The sequence below is a fragment of the Oncorhynchus nerka genome, linkage group LG17, assembly GCF_034236695.1.
Source record: "Oncorhynchus nerka isolate Pitt River linkage group LG17, Oner_Uvic_2.0, whole genome shotgun sequence".
NCBI classification, from domain to species: Eukaryota; Metazoa; Chordata; class Actinopteri; order Salmoniformes; family Salmonidae; genus Oncorhynchus; species Oncorhynchus nerka.
The window spans coordinates 13125074-13148743 of NC_088412.1; the positions used below are offsets into that span (position 1 = coordinate 13125074).

The 23670-nt window shown below is 45.2% G+C and overlaps 1 protein-coding gene across 1 annotated transcript; it reads left to right on the forward strand.

Annotated features, from left to right (window-relative positions):
• Positions 1 to 1123: 1123 nt before the first annotated feature.
• Positions 1124 to 23670, forward strand: LOC115119703 (E3 ubiquitin/ISG15 ligase TRIM25-like). Its single transcript, XM_029648565.2, has 3 exons — positions 1124 to 1774; positions 7663 to 7758; positions 23321 to 23670. Exons 1-3 carry the CDS (start codon positions 1178 to 1180, stop codon positions 23579 to 23581), a joined length of 954 nt encoding a protein of 317 aa, XP_029504425.2. The 5' UTR covers positions 1124 to 1177; the 3' UTR covers positions 23582 to 23670.

A 23670-nucleotide genomic window follows, 5' to 3' on the forward strand; every position in this document is an offset into this window, starting at 1 on the left:
TGGTCACTAGTGTAACCAGGAGGAGAGGCCTCAGCCATGTTTCAGTCAGGCCGATCACATCAAGATTATGATCAGTGATTAGTTCATTGACTATAACTGCCTTGGAAGTGAGGGATCTAACATTAAGTAGCCCTATTTTGAGATGTGAGGTATCACAATCACTTTCAATAACGGCAGGAATGGAGGAGGTCTTTATTCCAGTGAGATTGCTAAGGCGAACACCGCCATGTTTAGTTTTGCCCAACCTAGGTCGAGGCACAGACACAGTATTTATTTTGCTCCTTTGCACCCCATTATTTTTATTTCTACTTTGCCCATTCTTCCATTGCAAATCTACCATTCCAGTGTTTTACTTGCTATATTGTATTTACTTTGCCACCATGGCCTTTTTTTGCCTTTACCTCCCTTATCTCACCTCATTTGCTCACATCGTATATAGACTTGTTTATACTGTATTATTGACTGTATGTTTGTTTTACTCCATGTGTAACACTGTGTCGTTGTATGTGTCGAACTGCTTTGCTTGATCTTGGCCAGGTCGCAATTGTAAATGAGAACTTGTTCTCAACTTGCAAACCTGGTTAAATAAAGGTGAAATAAAAAATAAAAAATAAAAAATGGGGATATCTGAGCTGCCTACACTGACTGCGCTAGTAACAGCCTGCTGCCTGGCCTGCACCCTATTTCATTGTGGAGCTAAGGGAGTTAGAGCCTTGTCTATGTTCGTAGATAAGATGAGAGCACCCCTCCAGCTAGGATGGAGTCTGTCACTCCTCAGCAGGTCAGGCTTGATCCTGTTTGTGGGTGAGTCCCAGAAAGAGGGCCAATTATCTACAAATTCTATATTTTGGTAGCGGCAGAAAACAGTTTTCAACCAGCAATTGAGTTGTGAGACTCCACTGTAGAGCTCATCACTCCTCCTAACTGAGAGGGGGCCAGAGGCAATTACTCAATTACTCTAGACCTCGCATGCAGTTCTCTCTCTCCCTCCCTTCCTCTAACTTCTACCTCACTGGATCCCTCTCAGCACCCATCCCTCCCTCTGTTCCTCCCTCTACTCTCACCCCTCTGGCAGAACCGGGAAGTCCCTTCCCCTCCCACAAACTCTCTTCTGAAGAAATTAAACTGATCTGAGTCTTTGTGTCGTCTGTCTGTGTGAGAGTGAAAATCCATCCAAATGGCTCAGCAGGGAGTTCAGCTGGACCAGGACCAGTTCTGTTGTTCTGTCTGTCTGGATGTACTGAAGGAACCAGTCACCATCCCCTGTGGACACAATTACTGTAGAAGCTGTATTGACGGCTGCTGGGATCAGGAAGTTCTGAAAGGGGTCTATAGCTGTCCGCAGTGCAGAGAGACCTTCACTCCAAGGCCTAATCTGAAGAAAAATAATATGTTGGCTGAGATGGTGGAGAAAATGAAGAAAACAGGACTCCAGGCTGCTCCCCCTCCTGCTCTGTGCTATGGTGGATCTGGAGATGTGGCGTGTGACATCTGCACTGGAAGCAGAAAGCGGAAAGCCCTCATGTCCTGTCTGCCGTGTCTGGCCTCTTACTGTGAGAATCACCTCCAATCTCACTATGAATCTCCTGCTTTGAAGAAACACAAGCTGGTCAAAGCCACCGCACAACTACAGGAGAAGATCTGCTCTCATCATGACAAACTGCTGGAGGTTTACTGTCGTACCGATCAGCAGTGTATCTGTATGCTGTGTACAATGGATGAACATAAAGGCCATGATACAGTGTCAGCTGCAGCAGAGAGGACTGAGAAACTGGTAAGACTAGAACAACTTGTTGGTGACTGTCTGATAAACAAAGAATTAATGATACAGTATGAACTAAGACTGTTTGAATATGAGATCAGTCAAATTAAATGGATCCACGGCAGAACAAATATGAACACAAACCTTGAGTATATTGAGTTTGCTCCAATGTATGACCATTTTAAAAAGTCAAACACTATTATCATTCTGAATGCCCTTTAATGAGTCCAAAGTTCAGTCTCAACCCCTTGATACATGTATGCCAACCATAAAACTATAATCATTCACCTAGCAACGAAAAAATATCACACTGTAAAGGGACCATCAATATTACAGACCTTCCTCTCTATGGGCCCTATGTCACAATAATACATATATATTTTAGGCCAGTTGAAAACAAGTTCTCATTTTCAACTGTGACCAGGCCAAGATAAAGCAAAGCAATGCGACAAAAACAACACAGAGTTCCACATGGGATAAACAAACGTACAGTCAATAACACAATAGAAAAATCTGTATACAGTCTGTGCAAATGAAGTAAGGAGGTAAAGGCAATAAATAGGCCAATAATGGAAAAGTAATTACAATTTAGCAACTTACACTGGAGTGATATACAGTGGGGAGAACAAGTATTTGATACACTGTCAATTTTGCAGGTTTTCCTACTTACAAAGCATGTAGAGGTCTGTAATTTTTATCATAGGTACACTTCAACTGTGAGAGACGGAATCTAAAACAAAAATCCAGAAAATCAAATTGCATGATTTTTAAGTTATTCATTTGCATTTTATTTCATGACTGATAGAGGAATTCTAAATTACTCTATGCTTTAATTGCCAAAACCAATTTCACACTCGTTTCTATTCATTAATGAGGTGTAAGTTCATTAATTATGCATGAAGTAGATCGAGACCAGTCTTAAAAGCCAGGTAAAGAGCGTTTAATTCCAGAGAGTACTCAATGCTTACACACATTACCACAGGTTATAAACTGAAAATGACGTCAGCGTTTTCCAAACGTTCCGTTTCACAAACAGAGGGCCCCTCTAATTCTCAAGCCTCCGCGTTTTCAGCACGAAGTCAAGGCCAGTCAGCATAAATCAACATTCCCGACCATTTTGGAGATGGCCCGTTCCCACCACCTGGAGATTTGTACAACTGAATGAACTTAAAGAACAGACCTTCATTGTTACTAAACTTCCTGACTACATTATATACAATTGTGAAAGGGAGCAAGAGGGACAGTACATTATAGCATTTGGACTAGTCAGTTTCTGATTGGAATGTATACATAATTAGTCATTTCAAACATATTTTCCTCTATCAATGACATAAGTATTTGATCACCTACCAACCAGTAAGAATCCCGGCTCTCACAGAGCTGTTAGTTTTTCTCTAAGAATCCCTCCTGTTCTCCACTCATTACCTGTATTGACATCACCTGTTTGAACTCGTTACCTGTATAAAAGACACCTGTCCACACCCTCAATCAAACAGACTCCAACCTTTCCACAATGGCCAAGACCAGGGAGCTGTGTAAGGACATCAGGGATAAAATTGTAGACCTGGCCAAGGCTGGGATGGGCTACAGGACAATAGGCAAGCAGCTTGGTGAGAAGGCAACAACTGTTGGCGCAATTATTAGAAAATGGAAGAAGTTCAAGATCACGGTCAATCACCCTCGGTCTGGGTCTCCATGCAAGATCTCACCTCGTGGGGCATCAATGATCATGAGGAAGGTGAGGGATCAGGCCAGAACTACATGGCAGGATCTGGTCAATGACCTGAAGAGAGCTGGGACCACAGTCTCCACTACGCCGTCATGGATTAAAATCCTGCAAAGCACGCAAGGTCCCCCTGCTCAAGCCAGCACATGTCCAGGCCTGTCTGAAGTTTGCCAATGACCATCTGGATGAGCCAGAGGAGGAATGGGAGAAGGTCATGTGGTCTGATGAGACAAAAGTAGAGCTTTTTGGTCTAAACTCCACTCACCGTGTTTGGAGGAAGAAGAAGGATGAGTACAACCCCAAGAACACCATCCCAACCGTGAAGCATGGATGTGGAAACATCATTCTCTGGGGATGCTATTCTGCAAAGGGGACAGGACGACTGCACCGTATTGAGGGGAGGATGGATGGGGCCATGTATCACAAAATCTTGGCCAACAACCTCCTTCCCTCAGTAAGAGCATTGAAGATGGGTTCAAATCAAATCAAATTGATTTATATAGCCCTTCGTACATCAGCTGATATCTCAAAGTGCTGTACAGAAACCCAGCCTAAAACCCCAAACAGCAAGCAATGCAGGTGTAGAAGCACGGTGGCTAGGAAAAACTCCCTAGAAAGGCCAAAACCTAGGAAGAAACCTAGAGAGGAACCAGGCTATGTGGGGTGGCCAGTCCTCTTCTGGCTGTGCCGGGTGGAGATTATAACAGAACATGGCCAAGATGTTCAAATGTTCATAAATGACCAGCATGGTCCAATAATAATAAGGCAGAACAGTTGAAACTGGAGCAGCAGCACGGCCAGGTGGACTGGGGACAGCAGGTAGTCCTGAGGCATGGTCCTAGGGATCAGGTCCTCCGAGAGAGAGAAAGAAAGAGAGAAAGAGAGAATTAGAGAGAGCACACTTAAATTCACACAGGACACCGAATAGGACAGGAGAAGTACTCCAGATATAACAAATTGACCCTAGCCCCCCCGACACATAAACTACTGCAGCATAAATACTGGAGGCTGAGACAGGAGGGGTCAGGAGACACTGTGGCCCCATCCGAGGACACCCCCGGACAGGGCCAAACAGGAAGGATATAACCCCACCCACTTTGCCAAAGCACAGCCCCCACACCACTAGAGGGATAACTTCAACCACCAACTTACCATCCTGAGACAAGGCTGAGTATAGCCCAGAAAGATCTCCGCCACGGAGACGGCTGCGCAGTACTGTCTTTTATCGATGGAGGTTATGATATTGTTTTGGACCTTGAGCGTGGCTGAGGTGCACCCGTGACCTGCTCAGAAACCAGATTGCATAGCGGAGGAGGTATGTTGGGATTTGAAATGGTCGGTGATCTGTTTGTTCACAGGCTTTTGAAGACTTTAGAAAGGCAGGGCAGGATGGATATAGATCTATAACAGTTTGGGTCGAGAGTGTCTCCCCCTTTGATGACCGCGGCAGCTTTCCAATCTTTAGGAATCTCAGATGATATGAAAGAGCGGTTGAACAGATTAGTAATAGGGGTTACAACAATGGCGGCTGATAGTTTTAGGAAGAGACGGTCCAGATTGTCTAGCCCAGCTGATTTGTAGGGATCCATATTTACCAGCTCTTTCAGAAAATCAGCAATCTGGATTTGGGTGAAGGAGAAGCAGGGGGGGGGGGGGCTTGGCCCAGTTGCTGCAGGGGGTGCAGAGCTGCTGGCCAGGGTTGGGGTAGCCAGGTGGAAAGCATGGCCAGCCATAGCGAAATGCTTATTGAAATTCTTGATTATCGTGGATTTATCAGTGGTTATAATGTTTCCTAGCCTCAGTGCAGTGGGCAGCTGGGAGGAGGTACTCTTATTCTCCATGGATTTTAGTGTCCCAAAACCTTTTGGAATTAATGCTGCAGGATGCAAATTTCTGTTTGAAAAAACTAGCCTTTACTTTCCTAACTGACTGTGCGTATTAGTTCCTGACTTCCCTGAAAAGTTGCATATAGCTGGGACTATCCGAAGCTAGTGCAGTACACCACAGAGTGTTTTTGTTTTGGTCAAGGCCAGTCAAGTCTGGAGTGAACCAAGGAATGTTTCTGTTCTTAGTTTCAACATTTTTTGAAAGGGGCATGCTTATTTAAGATGGTGAGGAAAGCACTTTTAAAGAACAACCAGGCATCCTCTACTGAAGGGATGAGGTCAATATCCTTCCAAGATACACGGGCCAGGTCGATTAGAAAGGCCTGCTCGCAGAAGTGTTTTAGGTAGCGCTTGACTGTGATGAGGGTTGGTGATTTGACCGCGGACCCATAACAGACGCAGGCAATGAGGCAGCGATCGCTGAGATCCTGGTTGAAAACAGCAAAGGTGTATTTAGAGGGCAAGTTGGTAAGAATGATATCTATGAGGGTGCCCGTGTTTACGGATTTGGGGTTGTACCTGGTAGGTTCCTTGATAATTTGTGTGAGATTGAGGGCATCTAGTTTAGATTGTAGGACGGCCGGGGTGTTTAGCATATCCCAGTGTAGGTCACACAAGCAGCACAAACTCTGAACATTGATGGGGGGCAATCAGTTCACATATGGTGTTCAGGGCACAGCTGGGGGCTGAGGGGTGTCTATAACATGCGGCAACAGCGAGGGACTTATTTCTGTATAGATGGATCTTTAAAAGTAGAAGCTCGAACTGTTTGGGCATAAACCTGGATAGTATGACAGAACTATGCAGGCTATCTCTACAGTAGATTGCAATTCCGCCCCCTTTAGCAGTTCTCTCTTGACTGAAAATGTTGTAATTGGGGATGGACATTTCTGCATTTTTGGTGGCCTTCCTAAACCAGGCTTCGGATGTTAGCATACATGAACCCAAGGCTTTTACGGTTGCAGAAGTCAGCAAATGAGAGCGCCTGGGGACACACAGGGTCTGGGTTAACCTCTACATCCCCAGAGGAACAGAGGAAGAGTAGGATGAGGTTACAGCTAAAGGCTATAAGAACTGGTCGTCTAGTGCTTTGGGAACAGAGCATTAAAGGAGCAGATTTCTGGGCGTGGTAGAATAGATTCAGGGCATAGTGTACAGACAAGGGTATGGTAGGGTGCGGCTACAGTGGGGGTAAACCTAGGCATTGATTGACGATGAGAGAGGTTTCATCTCTGGAGGCGCCGGTTAAGCTAGGTGCAGTCTCTGCATGTTTGTGGGGGATGGGACAATAGGGCTATCTGAGGCATGTTGAGCAGGACTAGGGACTCCACAGTAAAATATAACAATGAGCGCTGCCCTAAACAACAGTATACAAGGCATATTGATGTTAGAGAAAGGCATAAAGCAAATACAGGTGTTGATTGGAAGCGCTAAGACAACAACGGGTGAGACAACAACGGGTAACAGCTGGACAACAAAAGGGTAAACGCCGGTGAATGGGCAGAGAGGGTCTGTTAACAACACACAGAGCCTGAGTACGAGGCTGGGGCCGACAGATAAACAAAATTAAGTGCCGTGTTAATGAACAGTCCATCAGGCATCAGCTGTGTAGCCGAGTGATCATAGGGTCCAATGAGCAGCAAAGATGAAACAGGGATCCGTTCGGTAATCGATATACTACGCAAGGCGAGCGGAAGACAAGGCGTTCAGGAAGCTAGCATGCCGGGGCTAGCAGATGGAACAACACCAACATCCACGACGCAGAGGCCGGTTGAGAGCACATTGGCCAATTTACGTCAGCAGACCAGTCGTTATGGATTGGCGGGGCTCTGTGTCAGCAAAGGTTCCAAGAGCGGTATTGTAGTTGGTGCACTTCGTTTACTAGCTGGGAAATGGGCCTAGCGCAAGGCTAGCTGGTGCATGCTTCTGGACAAGGGCGTTGGCCACAATAGCCACTCGGTAGCAACTAGCTAGCTGCGATGATCCGGTGTAGTGGTCCAGAGCTTGCGGCAGGAATCCTTTGAGGTAGTGGGAAAAAAATGATTTGATACGCTCAGGGCTGATTTCGTGCTGTGCAGACTGGCAGGTATTATCCAGGCTATCCGGGCTAAAGTGGCTGGAGTCCGAGCTAAAGGAAAAGACTGCTAGCAGTGGCTAACAGTGACTAAAAAGATAGTAGCTAATTAGCTGGCTAGCTCCTGATGGTTCCAGTTATAAGGTTAAAAAATAGCTATTGATCTACAGGACAAATAAAGCTTGATAGCTCATTGAAGAGTGATTCTCCACAGAGGCAGCTGGGGATGAGTCAGCAGAAGGTCCAGCAGAGATTCCAGGAGAGAGAGAAGGAGCTGAAGGAGCTCAGACAGGCTGTGGAGTCTCTCAAGGTGAGTTTTGTTGACCCGAGGAGACACCATTGTACCTGTCTCCTCTGGTCAGAGAGTGAGAGAGAGGGGCCCCTCTTCAATCCCACTGTTGGGAACACCGCTTTCAGAGAATAGACTGCTTCATGTAACTGACGGGATATGAACCCAGGTCTACCACGGGAGAAACCAACATTTTGATCATTACACCAAGAGAATATTTCCTATTGGGCCTTGGGCCGACACTGATTTTGAAGTTGCAGGCGGGGCTATCTCATCTCATCACATAACTTTTGAGTAACCATGACTGACTCATCTCCCCTATACACACACACCTCTCTCTCTCTTTCTCAATTAAATTCAAATGGCTTTATTGGCATGGGAAACATATGCTTACATTGTCAAAGCAGGTGAAATAGATAATAAACAAAAGGGAAATAAAGAATCAGAAATGAACAGTAAACATTACACTCACAAATGTTTCAAAGGAATAGAGGAATAGAATAATTCAAGTGCAATCTAGAAGAAAAAGAAACGCACACCTATTTAGGCGAGGTGCTGGCTAGCGGAGTAGAAAACTCAGATGCAAAAATGTAATTACCAACGTTTCGACAGCCAAGCTGTCTTCACCACGGTATAATCACAAACACTGCGGGATGACTCGTTTATATAGTGTCAAAAGACACTGGTGTCTGTAATCATGGCCAAGAGTGGCCTAATATCATTGGTTAATTCTCAAATGTTAAAATGGCATACAAATCACAGAAAATAGATGTTGTGGTGGGAAGCTGCAGAGAAGTATTTGGGCATACGAGATTTGACTTCAGAAGAGTTCCAGGGTGTGTTGGTGGTGGTGTCCCATCTTCCCAGTCTGTTGGCATGGTGCAGGAGCAGATAGGGTCAACGTAGTGGAATGACCAAATACTTTGCTTCAGAGGCTGGACAGAATCCAGTGTATAGCTTTAAGGATATGTATTGGTGCATTTAAATCAACATCTGTATGTGTCTTACTAGTGGAGGCAGGTGAGATGCCTTTGGATATACGGTGTAATAAATTGTCATTAGCTTATTGGGTTGAAAGGCTGTGAGGTTGAGCATCCCACTGCTACTGTTCTAGATGACTGTTGGGAACATACTAGTAAATCAAATCAAATAAAAAAATGTTTGTTCTCTTACACATGGTTAGCAGATGTTATTGTTAAGCGAAATACTTGTGCTTCTAGATCCGACAGTGCAGCAGTTTCTAACAGGTAATACCTAACAATTCCACAACAAAACATAATACACACAATCCTGTAAAGGAATGGGATAAGAATTCATAAATATAAATATATGTATGAGCAGTGTCAGAATAGATAGTATATAATACAGTTGTCATGGCTAGCCAGTTAGGGTCAGTTTACTGTGGACCACAATCCTACAGAGACATCTCACACATCCACCAGAGGGGGTAAGATTGAGAGGCATGGAGGTGGGGGTTTTGTGTCACCTCATGCCCATTGTAAATCTTAAGGCAGCAGACAAAATACCTTTGTCCTCTCAGTCTGGAGGAATGGAATGTATGATGGGCCTATGGAGAATCTACCTCAGAACAATAACGTGCAACCACCCGGTTATTATCTCCTAGGAATCGTGTGTCTACACTGCTTTCATTCCCACACTGGCACCACACGGCTAATTGGAGGTTGGCCCTTCTGTGGTGATAGGGGATGTTCCTCCATGGTTACTCCCAGATCCTGTTGTTGATCTAACCTTGGTAGAGAAAAGGACAGATTGGTCAGAGGTCAGTGATAAAGGGAAACTGGTTGACAATTACATTGGTAGAAGTTGTTATGCTTTTTTACCACTTTTCACAGATGGATCCAAGGACCCAGATAGTGGAGCCCAGGAACAGGAGCTTACCTTCCTGGATTTGATGTGCAGATATGTAGAACCCAGATAGTGGAGCCCAGGAACAGGAGCTTACCTTCCTGGATTTGATGTGCAGATATGTAGAACCCAGATAGTGGAGCCCAGGAACAGGAGCTTACCTTCCTGGATTTGATGTGCAGATATGTAGAACCCAGATAGTGGAGCCCAGGAACAGGAGCTTACCTTCCTGGATTTGATGTGCAGATATGTAGAACCCAGATAGTGGTGCCCAGGAACAGGAGCTTACCTTCCTGGATTTGATGTGCAGATATGTAGAACCCAGATAGTGGAGCCCAGGAACAGGAGCTTACCTTCCTGGATTTGATGTGCAGATATGTAGAACCCAGATAGTGGAGCCCAGGAACAGGAGCTTACCTTCCTGGATTTGATGTGCAGATATGTAGAACCCAGATAGTGGAGCCCAGGAGCAGGAGCTTAACTTCCTGGATTTGATGTGCAGATATGTAGAACCCAGATAGTGGAGCCCAGGAGCAGGAGCTTACCTTCCTGGATTTGATGTGCAGATATGTAGAACCCAGATAGTGGAGCCCAGGAACAGGAGCTTACCTTCCTGGATTTGATGTGCAGATATGTAGAACCCAGATAGTGGAGCCCAGGAACAGGAGCTTACCTTCCTGAATTTGATGTGCAGATATGTAGAACCCAGATAGTGGGAGCCCAGGAACAGGAGCTTACCTTCCTGAATTTGATGTGCAGATATGTAGAACCCAGATAGTGGAGCCCAGGAACAGGAGCTTACCTTCCTGGATTTGATGTGCAGATATGTAGAACCCAGATAGTGGAGCCCAGGAACAGGAGCTTACCTTCCTGAATTTGATGTGCAGATATGTAGAACCCAGATAGTGGAGCCCAGGAACAGGAGCTTACCTTCCTGGATTTGATGTGCAGATATGTAGAACCCAGATAGTGGGAGCCCAGGAGCAGGAGCTTACCTTCCTGAATTTGATGTGCAGATATGTAGAAGACTAACAGATGAACTGTCAGTATACTCAGTTCAACTGTTGGTGATAATAGTTGCCCTCCAATGGATGGAGGATGTACAACCTTGTTAGGATTATAGTATGCTCAGATTCTCTGTCTGAATAGTTTATCATCTGGTAAATGTAATATTTTGGAGGTATTAATGTTATTATGGAGAATTGAGAGAATGGGTGTAGTAGTGAGATTCTCCTGGGTCCCAGCACACTCGGGTGTGGAATGGAATGAAATTGTAGACCAGTTAGCTAAAAGAGCTTTGAAACAAGATATAATTGATAGTAATGTTCCGCTGGGTAGACGTGAGGCCAAATGTAAGATCAGAGCCATTTTGATAGATGTGTGACAGAGGAGATGGGACTCTGAGCTCAAGGGCCCGGCATTTATATGCCCTCCAAAGAAAGGTCGGTGGACCAAAATTCAAAGGTTAGATTAGGAAGGAAAAAATGGTGTTTACTCGATTGCGCTTAGGACATTGTACATTGAACTGGTCCTTACATCTGGTTGGCAGCATGTGAATGGTTTGTGTCTGGAGGGTATGGTCAATGAAACGGTGGAGCTTGTGTTGCTATATTGTTGTAAGTATGTTGAAGAGAGGGAAAGATTGAAGTGTAGGGTCATTGAGGTTGGATGGGGTTTGGGGTGTTTGGAAGGAATTGTGGGGATGGGGGAGGGTTTATTAGAAGTTAGTAGGGCTGTTTTTTATCTTCTCATTTGTTTTGAGTTAGGTAGGAGGATTTAGAAATGTTGTAAACCGTGATTGAACACACTCCAGCATGCACCATTTAACGTTGGTTTGCGGACCGCCATTATATCATAGAAGAAGAAGTTGGTTGTGTGGGGGTTTTGTGGTTCGTGAGGAGGGTTGCTATTCTTTTATTTTGGTTCCTGCGTATTTTCCAAGTCTATTTTCTCATGTTGTAGGGTTTGTTTATTGGTTTCTACTGTTTATCGTTGAGGGGGGAGTAGGGTAGTTTGTTTGGGCGGCGTGATGGTGTCAACCAAGTGGAGAAGAAATGCTGTCTCTGCGGGTAAGTTCTGGAGAATGGTGTGGAGGAAGTTTTGCTCTATTTCAGCGAACAGGTGGGAGCGGAATATATACAATCAATCAATCAATCAATCAATCCAATGTATTTATAAAGCCATTTTTAAATCAGCCGATATCACTAAGTGCTGTACAGAAACCCAGCCAAAAACCCCAAACAGCAAGCAATGCAGATGTAGAATCACGGTGGCTAGGAAAAACTCCCTAAGAAGGCAGGAACCTAGGAAGAAACCTAGAGAGGAACGAGGCTCTGAGGGGTGGCTAGTCCTCTTCTGGCTTCTCTAATCTCTTCTGGAGGTTATAACAGTACATGGCCAAGATGTTCAAACGTTCAAAGATGACCAGCAGGGTCAAATAATAATAATCACAGTGGTTGTAGAGGGTGCAACAGGTCAGCACCTCAGGAGTAAATGGCAGATGGCTTTTCATAGCCGATTATTCAGAGTTAAAGATTGCTTGGTGAGGTAGAGAGATAGGGTCCAAAACAACAGGTCCAGTACAAGGTAGCACGTCTGGGGAACAGATCAGGGTTCCATTGCCGCAGGCAGAACAGTTGAAAGTGGAGCAGCAGCACAACCAGGTGGACTGGGGACTGCACGAAGGCATCAGGCTAGGAAGTCCTGAGGCACGGTCCTAGGGTGCATGTCCTCCAAGAGAAAGAGAAAGAGAAAGAGAAAGAGAAAGAGAGAAAGAGAAAGAGAAAGAGAAGAGAGAGAGAGAGAGAGAGAAAGAGAATTAGAGGGAGCAAACTTAACTTCACACATGACACAGGATAAGACAGGAGAAATACTCCAGATATAACAGACTGACCCTAGCCACCCGCCACATAAACTATTGCAGCATAATTACTGGAGGCTGAGACCGGATGGGTCGGGAGACGTCTGACTATACCCCCGGATAGGGCAAACTAGGTAGGATATAACCCCACCCACTTTGCAAACGCACAGCCACCGCACCTCTAGAGGGATATCTTCAACCACCAACTTACTACCCTGAGACAATGCAAATTGTAGCCCACGAAGATCTCCCCCATGGCACGGACCCGAAGGGGGCGTCAACCCGGACAGGAAGATCACGTCAGAGACTCAACCCACTCAAGTGACGCACACCTCCTAGGGATGGCATGGAAGAGCACCAGTAATGACAGTGATGACTCAGCCCATGTAATAGGGTTAGAGGCAGAGAATTCCTGTGGAGAGAGGAGAACCAGCCAGGCAGAGACAGCAAGGGTGGTCCGTTGCTCCAGTGCCTTTCCGTTCACCTTCACACCCCTCGGCCAGACTACACTCAGTCATAGGGCCTACTGAAGAGATGAGTCTTCAATAAAGACTCAAAGGTTGAGACCAAGCTGCGTCTCTCACATGGACAGGCAGACCATTCCATAAAAATGGAGCTCTATAGGAGAAGGCTCTGCCTCCAGCTGTTTGCTTAGAAATTCTAGGGACAATAAGGAGGCCTGTGTCTTGTGACCGTAGCATGCGTGTAGGTATGTTCGGCAGGACCACATCTGAAAGATAGATAGGAACAAGCCCATGTAATGTTTTTAGGTTAGCAGTAAAACCTTGAAATCAGCCCAGCCTTAACAGGAAGTCAGTGTAAAGAGGCTAGCACTGGAGTCAAGATTCTAGCATCCCTGTTTTGCACTAACTGAAGTTAATTTAGTGCTTTATCCGGGTAGCCGGAAAGTAGAGCATTGCAGTAGTCTAACCTAGAAGTGACAAAATCATGGATTCATTTTTCTGCATCATTTTTGGACAGAAAGTTTCAGATTTTGTAATGTTACATAGATGGAAAACAGCTGTCCTTGAAACAGTCTTTATATGTTCGTCAGAAGAGAGATCAGGGTCCAGAGTAATGCTGAGGTACTTCACAGTTTTACCTGAGACGACTGTACAACCATCAAGATTAATTGTCAGGTCCAACAGAAGATCTCTTTGTTTCTTGGGACCTAGAACTAGCATCTCTGTTTTGTCCTAGTTTAAAAGTAGAAAGTTTGCAGCCATCCACTTCCTTATGTCTGAAACACAGGCTTCCAGCGAGAGTTTAACCTCTCTAGGGGGTGTGGGACGGTAGCGTCCCACCTGGCCAACATCCGGTAAAATTGCAGAGCGCCAAATTCAAATTAAATTACAATAAATATTTAACTTTCATGAAATCACAAGTGTAATACATCAAACTAAAGATTACATTTTTGTTTGTTTCTCAGATCAATTCAGTGTCTATAATGAATTCTGAGGCTCAAAGGGCTAGTGTAAAGCTCATATTATTAAAGATGAAGTTTAAGTATAACTCTGACTGGTGTGTGGTTAGTGAATCTTCACTTGGTGACCGCTCCTGACGACCTAGGTAAATCGTGCACAAGGGATCCCTCAAACTTGGGATCTCAGGGAAACCACACTTCGGGAATTAAGCAGATGGACCCACCTTTGATCTGAGAGGCAGCGAGCCGAGTGGATACCACATCTCAAACTTCGTTTCATTTAAGAAAGAGGTGAGCAAACCACACACACTTGAAGTCGAGTTTTTATAAAAACCTCTGTTACGTAGGCTCTGAATGTGTATTCCTTTGTGAGGAGGGCACCTTGGAGGCGTAAGCAGGGCAGAGTCATTCTGATAGTGTCTGTGTGACTGTCTAAGTGACCCTCAGAGGTGGTGAATTCCAATTATTTTAAATGTGCTAGCCAGGTATGACCTGGGTTACTCTGTGTGAGTATTTTGTTATGGAATCACTAGGTAATCTTTGTAGGAGCGTTCTGTGTGAGCGTGGTATGTTGACTCTGTGTGGGTAACCTTTTAATTATGTTCTGATGTTCTGTGTGAACATCTGACCAGTTCTGTGTGAACATCTGACCACTCCTGTGTGGGTGATCCTTAAAGTTCTGTGTAAGTACCGAAAAATGTCTTACTTTTTATGTGGATTCTGTGAATATGATAAATTGTGTGTATAATCGATTACTAAGAGATTTGATAAAGTAACACTGAGAATATAATTAGAATCAATTTCAACCACCCATTCATAGGTTTTGAGTTGGTATCTTTAATGAATAAATTGATAAAGATGAGGTTTTAAGCACTACTAAACTGTCTACAAAATCTAGGCAATTGAGCTCTAGAAACTGATTAGAGTGTGTCCACTTTTGGTTATCTTACCTTAACGATGGAACTATTAACCGCTTATTGGAATATATCCGTCTGGGTACATTTGAATTAAAACAGTATTGAGTAGCTTGGATGAATATGTTTCCCAAAGTAAACAACCTGCTCCTCAGTCTCAGTAGCTAATATATGCATATTATTATTAGTATTGGATAGAAAACACTCTACAGTTTCTAAAACTGTTTGAATGATGTCTGTGAGTACAACAGAACTCATATGGCAAGCAGAATCCTGAGGAGAAATCAAAATAGGAAGTGAGAAATCTGAGCTTTGCATGTATTCACTGCAGTCCCCAATGAAATCCACTTGAGATATTAATGATGTTGTACTGCCTAGGAGTTCCAAGAGATGTCAACCATCTAGAGACATTTGAATGAGACCTCTGCTGTGTTGTGGGAGTGAATGAGAGCCGAATCAACCTGTGTCTGGCAGTCAGCCAGTATTTTTCTGACCATGCGCGTTCTACATGGTATCCACTTTTAACTATGTTAAAAACATCCTAATGATTGATTCTGTACTTAGTTTGAAATGTTTCTTCGACCTGTAATATAAAGTTTTGAAGTTTGTCCGACGTAACGCTGACCAGAATGAGCGTTTGGATATGTATACCAAACGCGCTAACAAAGAAGGTATTTGGATATAAATAACGGACATTATCGAACAAAAAAAACATTTATTGTGGACCTGGGATTCCTGGAGTGCTTTCTGATGTAGATCATCAAAGGTAAGGGAAATAAAATAAAACCTTTTCAGACCTTATGAAAGTTAATTGCAGTTTGGTCATTTTTATTTTTACAAGGACAGTGCACATTAATCACAGTTGTGTGTGTCTAATGGCAGGGTATTCCAGACATGGGAAGCTCTCACACTGAAAGCAGATTGACTAAAGGTACTTTTCCTTAAGTGGGGGAGTATCATAGATTTGAAGTATAGTTTTGTTACCTCTGTAGCCAAAACAATTTCATATGTGTTGGAAATTAGTTAGGTTGAATTTGGTTATTTGAGTTATCTTTTTCATTTTCTTTTTAAAAGAGAGGTTGGAATCAAGTATGATGCCGTGGTACTTAAAATCAGATACCACCTGGAGCTTTTCCCCTGATTGTCACGCCCTGGTCTTAGTATTTTGTGTTTTCTATATTTATTTGGTCAGGCCAGGGTGTGACATGGTTTTTTTTTGTGTTGTGTTTATGTATGGGTTTTTTTTCGTAGGTTTTGGATTGTAGCTTAGTGGGGTGTTCTAGCAAAGTCTATGGTTGCCTGAGGCAGTTCTCAATCAGAGGCAGGTGATTCTCGTTGTCTCTGATTGGGAACCATATTTAGGCAGCCATATTCTTTGAGTGTTTCGTGGGTGATTGTTCATGTCTCTGTGTTTGTTTGCACAAGATAGGCTGTTTCGGTTTTCACGTTACGTTTATTGTTTTTGTATAGTTTGTGTTTTTTGTCTTCATTAAAGATGTATTGAACTAACCATGCTGCATTTTGGTCCGACTCTCCTTCGACGGAAGAAAACCGTAACAGAATCACCCACCACAGGACCAAGCGGCGTGGTGACAGGCAGCGACAGCAGGAGCAGCGAAAAGAGGAATGGACATGGGAAGACGTTTTGGATGGCAAGGGTTGTTACACTTGGGAGGAGATACTGGCTGGAAGAGATCGCCTCCCATGGGAACAGGTGGAGGCACTTAGGAGAGCAGAGGCAGCCGGCGATACGAGGGAACACGGTTGGCAAGGAAGCCCAAGAGTCAGCCCCAAAAATGTCTTTGGGGAGGGGGGCTCAGGGAGAGTGTGGCAGAGTCAGGGTTCAGACCTGAGCCAACTCCCCCCTGTTTATCGTGAGGAGCAGTGATCACAGGACTTCTGGACTTGGGAGGAGATATTGGACGGAAAAGGACCCTGGGCACAGCATGGAGAATGTCGCCGCCCCAAAGAAGAACTGGAGGCGGAGAAAGCGGAGAGGCGCTGGTATGAAGAGGCAGCACGGCGACGCGGATGGAAGCCCGAGAGTTAGCCCCAAAAATGTATTGGGGGGGCTCACAGGGAGTATGGCTACGCCAGGTAGGAGACCTGCACTAACTTCCTGTGCTTACCGGGGGGCTAAAGAGACCGGGCAGGCACCGTGGTGTCTCCAGTGCGGGTGCATAGCCCGGTGCTGTACATACCAGCTCTTCGTATTGGCCGGGCTAGAGTGGGCATCGAGCCAGATAAGGTTGGGCAGGCTCGGTGCTCAAGAGCTCCAGTGCGCCTGCACGGTCCGGTCTATCCAGTGCCACCTCCACACACCAGTCCTCCGGTGGCAGCTCCCCGCACCAGACTTCCTGTACGTGTTCTCGGCCCAGTACCACCAGTGCCAGCACCACGCACCAGGCCTTCAGTGCACCTCGCCTGTTCAGCGCTGCCAGAGCCTTCCTCCTCTCCAGCGGTGCCGGAGTCTCCCGCCTGTTTAGCGCTATCAGAGCCTTCCTCCTCTCCAGCGCTGCCGGAATCTCCTGCCTGTTTAAAGCTGCCAGAGCCTTTCTCCTCTCCAGCGCTTTCGGAGTCTCCCGCCTGTCTAGCGCTATCAGAGCCTTCCTCCTCTCCAGCGCTGCCGGAGTCTCCCGCCTGTTTAGCGCTGCCAGAGCCTTCCTCCTCTCCAGCGCTGCCGGAGTCTCCCGCCTGTTTAGCGCTGCCAGAGCCTTCCTTCTCTCCAGCGCTGCCGGAGTCTCCTGCCTGTTCAGCGCATCCAGAGCTGCTAATCTGCATGGAGAAGCCAGAGCTTCCAGTCTGCATGGAGCAGCCAGAGCTGCCAGTCTGCATGGAGCTGCCAGTCTGCATGGAGCAGCCAGAGCTGCCAGTCTGCATGGAGCAGCCAGAGCTGCCAGTCTGCATGGAGCTGCCAGTCTGCATGGAGCAGCCAGAGCTGCCAGTCTGCATGGAGCAGCCAGAGCAGCTAGAGCCGCCAGTCAGCCAGGATCCGCCAGTCAGCCAGGATCTGCCGGAACCGCCAGTCAGCCAGGATCTGCCAGAACCACCAGCTAGCCAGGATCTGCCAGAGCCAACTACCTGCCTGAGCGTCCTCTCAGTACTGGGCTTCCTCTCGGTACTAGGCATCCTCTCGGTACTAGGCATCCTCTCGGTACTAGGCATCCCCTCAGTGCTGAGCTTCCCCTCAGTGCCGAGCTTCCCCTCAGTCCCGAGCTACCCCTCAGTCCCGAGCTACCCCTCAGTCCCGAGCTACCCCTCAGTCCCGAGCTACCCCTTAGTCCCGAGCTACCCCTCAGTCCCGAGCTTCCCCTCAGTCCCGAGCTTCTACCTCAGTCCCGAGCTGCCCCTCAGTCCAGTGGGGTCCTTGGTGAGGGTTATTAGGCCAAGGTCGGCGGCGAGGGTCGCCAATCAAAGGACGCGTTACAGGGGGACTAAGACTTGGTTGGAGTGGGGTCCACGTCCCGAGCCGGAGCCGCCACCGTGGACAGACGCCCACCCTATGGGTTTAGGTGTGCGGCCGGGAGTCCGCACCTAGGGGGGGGGGGGGGGGGGGGGGGCATCAAGTATGATGCCGTGGTACTTAAAATCAGATACCACCTGGAGCTTTTCCCCTGATTGTCACGCCCTGGTCTTAGTATTTTGTGTTTTCTATATTTATTTGGTCAGGCCAGGGTGTGACATGGTTTTTTTTTGTGTTGTGTTTATGTATGGGGGTTTTTCGTAGGTTTTGGATTGTAGCTTAGTGGGGTGTTCTAGCAAAGTCTATGGTTGCCTGAGGCAGTTCTCAATCAGAGGCAGGTGATTCTCGTTGTCTCTGATTGGGAACCATATTTAGGCAGCCATATTCTTTGAGTGTTTCATGGGTGATTGTTCATGTCTCTGTGTTTGTTTGCACAAGATAGGCTGTTTCGGTTTTCACGTTACGTTTATTGTTTTTGTATAGTTTGTGTTTTTTTTCTTCATTAAAGATGTATCGAACTAACCATGCTGCATTTTGGTCCGACTCTCCTTCCCCACGGAAGAAAACCGTAACACTGATACATAGACATCTGTCTCAGGGGTATCAGTTGTTTTCTTTGCAAGGAACATGTTGACTGTGTTTTTTTTAGATGCAAACATGAGTCTCTGAGCAATTTTGTAATCTGAACCATTACAGTAGTGAGTTCTTGTGTAGCTTGTTGTTTGTTATTTGCATGCATTTATCACTGTATCATCTGCATACATTGGAACTTCAGACCCTGTACAGACAGAAGGAAGATCATTAATGTATGAGCTGAACATTATTGACCTTTGGGGAATGCAAACCTTGAAGATATGAGTGGAAAAAAGCAAGTTTAGATTTTTACGCGCCAACTTTTGAAAGATTTTAGATTTGTTAAAAATCTGGATAGTTTTTACTAAACATATCAACAGGTTTAAATGATTAGATTGCTGATTAAAGTGGTTATGGGTTTGTTTATTTGTTTACTGTTTATTGTTGATTTTAGGTTTTGATTTTACTTAATTAAACATTGTATTATCTGATATGTTTGAGTAGGATTCTTTCTTGGAAGATGGACGGAAGTTACCTAAAGTATGTATGTTAAAGGAGACATGGGAGAACACATCTACATTTTTATTAAATGCCTGGGATTAAATGTCACTGATTCCTTACGCTGAGAAATGTACTACATTTGCGACAGAGGATAAAAAAATGACATTTAAATAGTAATGATAACAGGATAATTGTATCTAAGGGTAGTGTATGTTCAATTAATCATGCATATACATTGATGTAGATTCAAATTGATGATTAATGATTTGAAGTACAGTGGAATTATCATTATTATTAGGTTTTGTTTCTAGTTAACTTTTGAGTTTCTGTATGGGTGTAGTATAATGAATACTAACGAAGTGTTTTGTGGGTTTTTTTCTGGGAAAATGGGGGTGTCATTGTCTCTCTTTGAAATGTTTCCTGGGACTATAATCTTGGGGAGATGTCATGAAAAATTGCAAGATTATGTTATAGATTTTATTATAATCTTTGTATTGCATTACGAATGGTTGTTTTATTCGACAGAATAGAGGATTCTGTCAACTATTGTGTGTGTGTTCCACTGAGAATGGGCCTCTAAGAGATAGCACTGACAGAGATTTACAATGTCTTTGGGTAATAAAGCCTAAAGAGCATTCCAGATAGTAAAGCTAATGTTTTTGTGCTATACCGTACCAGGGTAAGACGGGTCCAGTTTGGAGTAGTAGAGGGCCAGACACTGGTCTTTGCCACGACAATGACTAGGGTTAAGTGCCTAAATCTGTCAAGGGTACATCGACAGATTCTTCACCTAGTCGGTTTGGGGATTCGAACCAGCCTCCTTTCGGTTACTGCCCAACTCTCTTAATAACCTCTTTCAGCTAGGGGGCACTATTTTAATGTTTGGAAAAATAATGTTCCCAAAGTAAACGGCCTATTTCTCAGGACCAGATGCTAGAATATGCATATAATTGACAGATTGGGATAGAAAACACTCTAAAGTTTCCAAAACTGTCAAAATATTGTCTGTGAGTATAACAGAACAGGCGAAAACCTGAGAAAAATCAAACCAGGACGTGGCTTCTATTTTGAAAACTCCATGTTCCATAGCCTGCCTTTGCTCCATTTAATAAAGGGATATCAACCAGATTCCTTTCCCTATCGCTTCCTTAAGGTGTCAACAGTCTTTAGGCATAGTTTCAGGCATTTATTTTGAAAAATGAGCGAGAAATATAACATCGCGTCAGTGGATAGCTGGGTGTTTGCTTGCGCAACAGGGTGGGGCAGCCATTGTCTCTCTCTCTCCTTCTAAAAAAGAGAGTCGCGGTTGATATATTATCGATTATATATTTGAAAAACCACCTGAGGATTGATTGTAAAAAATGTTTGACATGTTTCTGTGGACATTACGGACACTATTTGGAATTTTCGTCTGCGTTGTCATGACCGCTCTTTCCTGTGGATTTCTGAACATAACGCGCCAAACAAATGGAGGTATTTTGGATATAAAAATAATCTTCATGGAACAAAAGGAACATTTATTGTGTAACTGGGAGTCTCGTGAGTGAAAACATCCGAAGATCATCAAAGGTAAGCAATTCATTTGATTGCTTTTCTGATTTTCGTGACCAAGCTACTTTGATGCTAGGTGTTCATAACGTTTTTTTTCTAGTGATCAATAAACTTACACAATCGCTTGGATTGCTTTCGCTGTAAAGCATATTTTCCAAATCTGACATGACAGGTGGATTAACAAAAAGCTAAGCTGTGTTTTGCTATATTGCACTTGTGATTTCATGAATTTAAATATCTTTAGTAATTTATTTTTTGTTGAGAGGTTGTTGATGAAAATGATCCCGGTAACGGGATGGGTTGCGTCAAGAAGTTAACCGCTAGATTACAAACCACTAAATGTTAAACACAAAAGCGTAAATGGTACTAGATAAATGGTAAGCTGGTTAAATAAAAGACTGCTGTTATAACTTTCAGACTGCCAATGTTTTGGGGAAATAGGGACATGTCTGTCTATTTCTCAAATGATCGCTAATAGATGCATATATTTGGTTAATAATAATAAATAATAATGGTTTGAAGTTCTACACCATTTTAATCAGGATAACCTATTATTTCTAATGATGTAAGTTTGGGCTGCTTACAATGCTGTTATCAATTGCTGGTAGTTCAAATGTTTTAAAAAATGAAATACTCCTGAAACTCTGAGGTCGTCCCATTGTTTCCCAAAGGTGAAATATAGATGTCTGTTTATTTCACAAAATATCTCGCAATGTGTATATTTGGATTTTTTTTCAAGTCAGACATTTTAATCAGGATAATCTCCTTTTTGTAATTATGTAAGGCTGGTATGGACAAGGTGGGGGGAGGTAGGCCAGTCTGGGTAGGGCGAGGAATTCATCAGGTATGCCCTCTGTCGGGGCAGCTATACACTCTTGTTATTGAGCCCTTTCTTTGCCTGCTACGCAGGAGGCTACAGAGAGTGTGGGAGCCAGGCATAGGGTTGGGAACAGGCATAGCAGTGTCAGCATACGCTGGTGACATCTGTGTTGGTTAGGGATGAGCTTGCCCCAGGTAAACAGGGGCAAGAGTGAGGCTCTGTTATCTGGAGCATGGAGGGACAGTGCACCTCCGCAGATTCCAGGGGGGTTGCAGTGGGGCTGTGAGTGACTCAAGATGCTTGGGGTGTATCTGGGCTCGGAGGGGTGGGTTAGGAAGAACTGGGAAGGACTGTCACAAGCGGTGCTGTCGAAAGGTGACGAAGTGGAGGTGGCTCCTCTCCCAAGTGTCATACAGAGGGAGGGTGCTGATCATCAACAACTTGGCAGAATCCTCCATAATGCAGAAACTGTCCATTCTCAACCCCCTCGGTGGGCTGCTTGTGGACCTGCAGAGCAAGTTAGTGAATTATTTTCTGGTCGGGGGGTTACTGGCTGAGGGGAGCGGTGGTACTGTACCTGCCTGTCCAGGAGGGTGGACAAGGACTGGTGGACCTGGAGAGCAGGGTGCCAGCGTTCTGACTCAAAGCAGCTCAGATGCTACTGTACTGTACAGAAGTGGGCTGGAGGGCACCGGCATGTGCTCTGTTGAGGAGGGCTGGTGGTCTGGGGCTGGATCAGCAGCTCTTCATCATGCGGCCGGGGAGACTCAATACAGCAGGGGTCCCTGATTTCTATGCTGCAGTACTGGGGGCCTGGTAGCTGCTGAAGCCCCCACAAGGGGGGGGGTTGGGAATAAGGCGGGACTAACATCTCTTAGGCTGCTGGAGAGAGTCATGTGGAGGTCCAGGAGGCTCTGCCTGACCCTGTGAGGAGGGGGCTGGAGCAGCCTGAGGAGGGGCCACCACCATTTCCACCACTGCAAGTGACACCAGAGACTGGGGACTGGCAGGAGAGTCCGGAGCACTAACTTACTTCTAACACTGAGCCTGGGGGAGTTTTCAGAGATGGGGGGGTAAGGTGCTGTACACCCCCAGTGTCAAGGTTAGACACATGAGGAGCTTAACGGAAGTGAAGGGGCATCAGTGGCAGGGTATAGGTGGAGGGTGCTCTATAAGCTCCCAGCGCTGGAAAGGTCAGGGGTTATCCAGTGGAGGGTATTACATGGAGCCCTGGACAGAGTTGGGGAGGGGTATCCATTTTCTGCAATGACAGACTGTTCATCATGTTTTTTTCTGTGTTGCCAGGGTAATGCCATTACTGTTGATGTCTTAGTGAAGAGTTTGAGTTTTACAAAATTATCAAGAGCGTGGAGATGTTTCAGGAGGTATGGGGGCTCAGGGGGGCTGTCTGTACGGCTGGAGAGAAGGGGTTGAATGCACGGTTGGAATGTGGTGCTGGATTGTGCTGTGGTGTTGGGTACTGTATAATGTGATTGTGTGGAGGTTGTGGTGGTACGCAATGTGTTTTTGGGGGGGTGTTAGTGTAATGAGGATAGCTCATTAAATTAAGACAAGTCAGTCTCTCTCTCTCTCTACGTCTCTCTCTTAACAGCTCTCTGCACAGGCAGCAGTGGAGGACAGTGATCAGATCTTTACTGAGCTGATCCGCTCCATTGAGAGAAGGTGCTCTGAGGTGAAGGAGCTGATCAGAGCCCAAGAGAAGGCTCAAGTGAGTCAAGTTGAAGGACTCCTGGAGCAACTGAAGCAGGAGATAGCTGAGCTGAGGAAGAGAAGCACTGAGCTGGAGCAGCTCTCACACACAGAGGATCACATCCATTTCCTCCAGGTAACTAAACTGCCTTGTTACATGTGATATGAAATTAAAACTCTCAATCATTTGGATCTGTTCTCTCTTTGTCTCTCTCTCTTTCTCTCTCTCCAGAGTTATCAGTCTCTCTCCAG

What these genes read in the sequence shown, in the direction of transcription:
- LOC115119703 (XM_029648565.2), top strand. Translation starts at nt 1,178, where the DNA reads ATGGCTCAGCAGGGAGTTCAGCTGGACCAGGACCAGTTCTGTTGTTCT. An exon ending in CAGAGAGGACTGAGAAACTG is followed by an intron (nt 1,775 to 7,662) that starts GTAAGACTAGAA and finishes GATTCTCCACAG; the next exon opens with AGGCAGCTGGGGATGAGTCA. An exon ending in AGGCTGTGGAGTCTCTCAAG is followed by an intron (nt 7,759 to 23,320) that starts GTGAGTTTTGTT and finishes CTCTCTTAACAG; the next exon opens with CTCTCTGCACAGGCAGCAGT.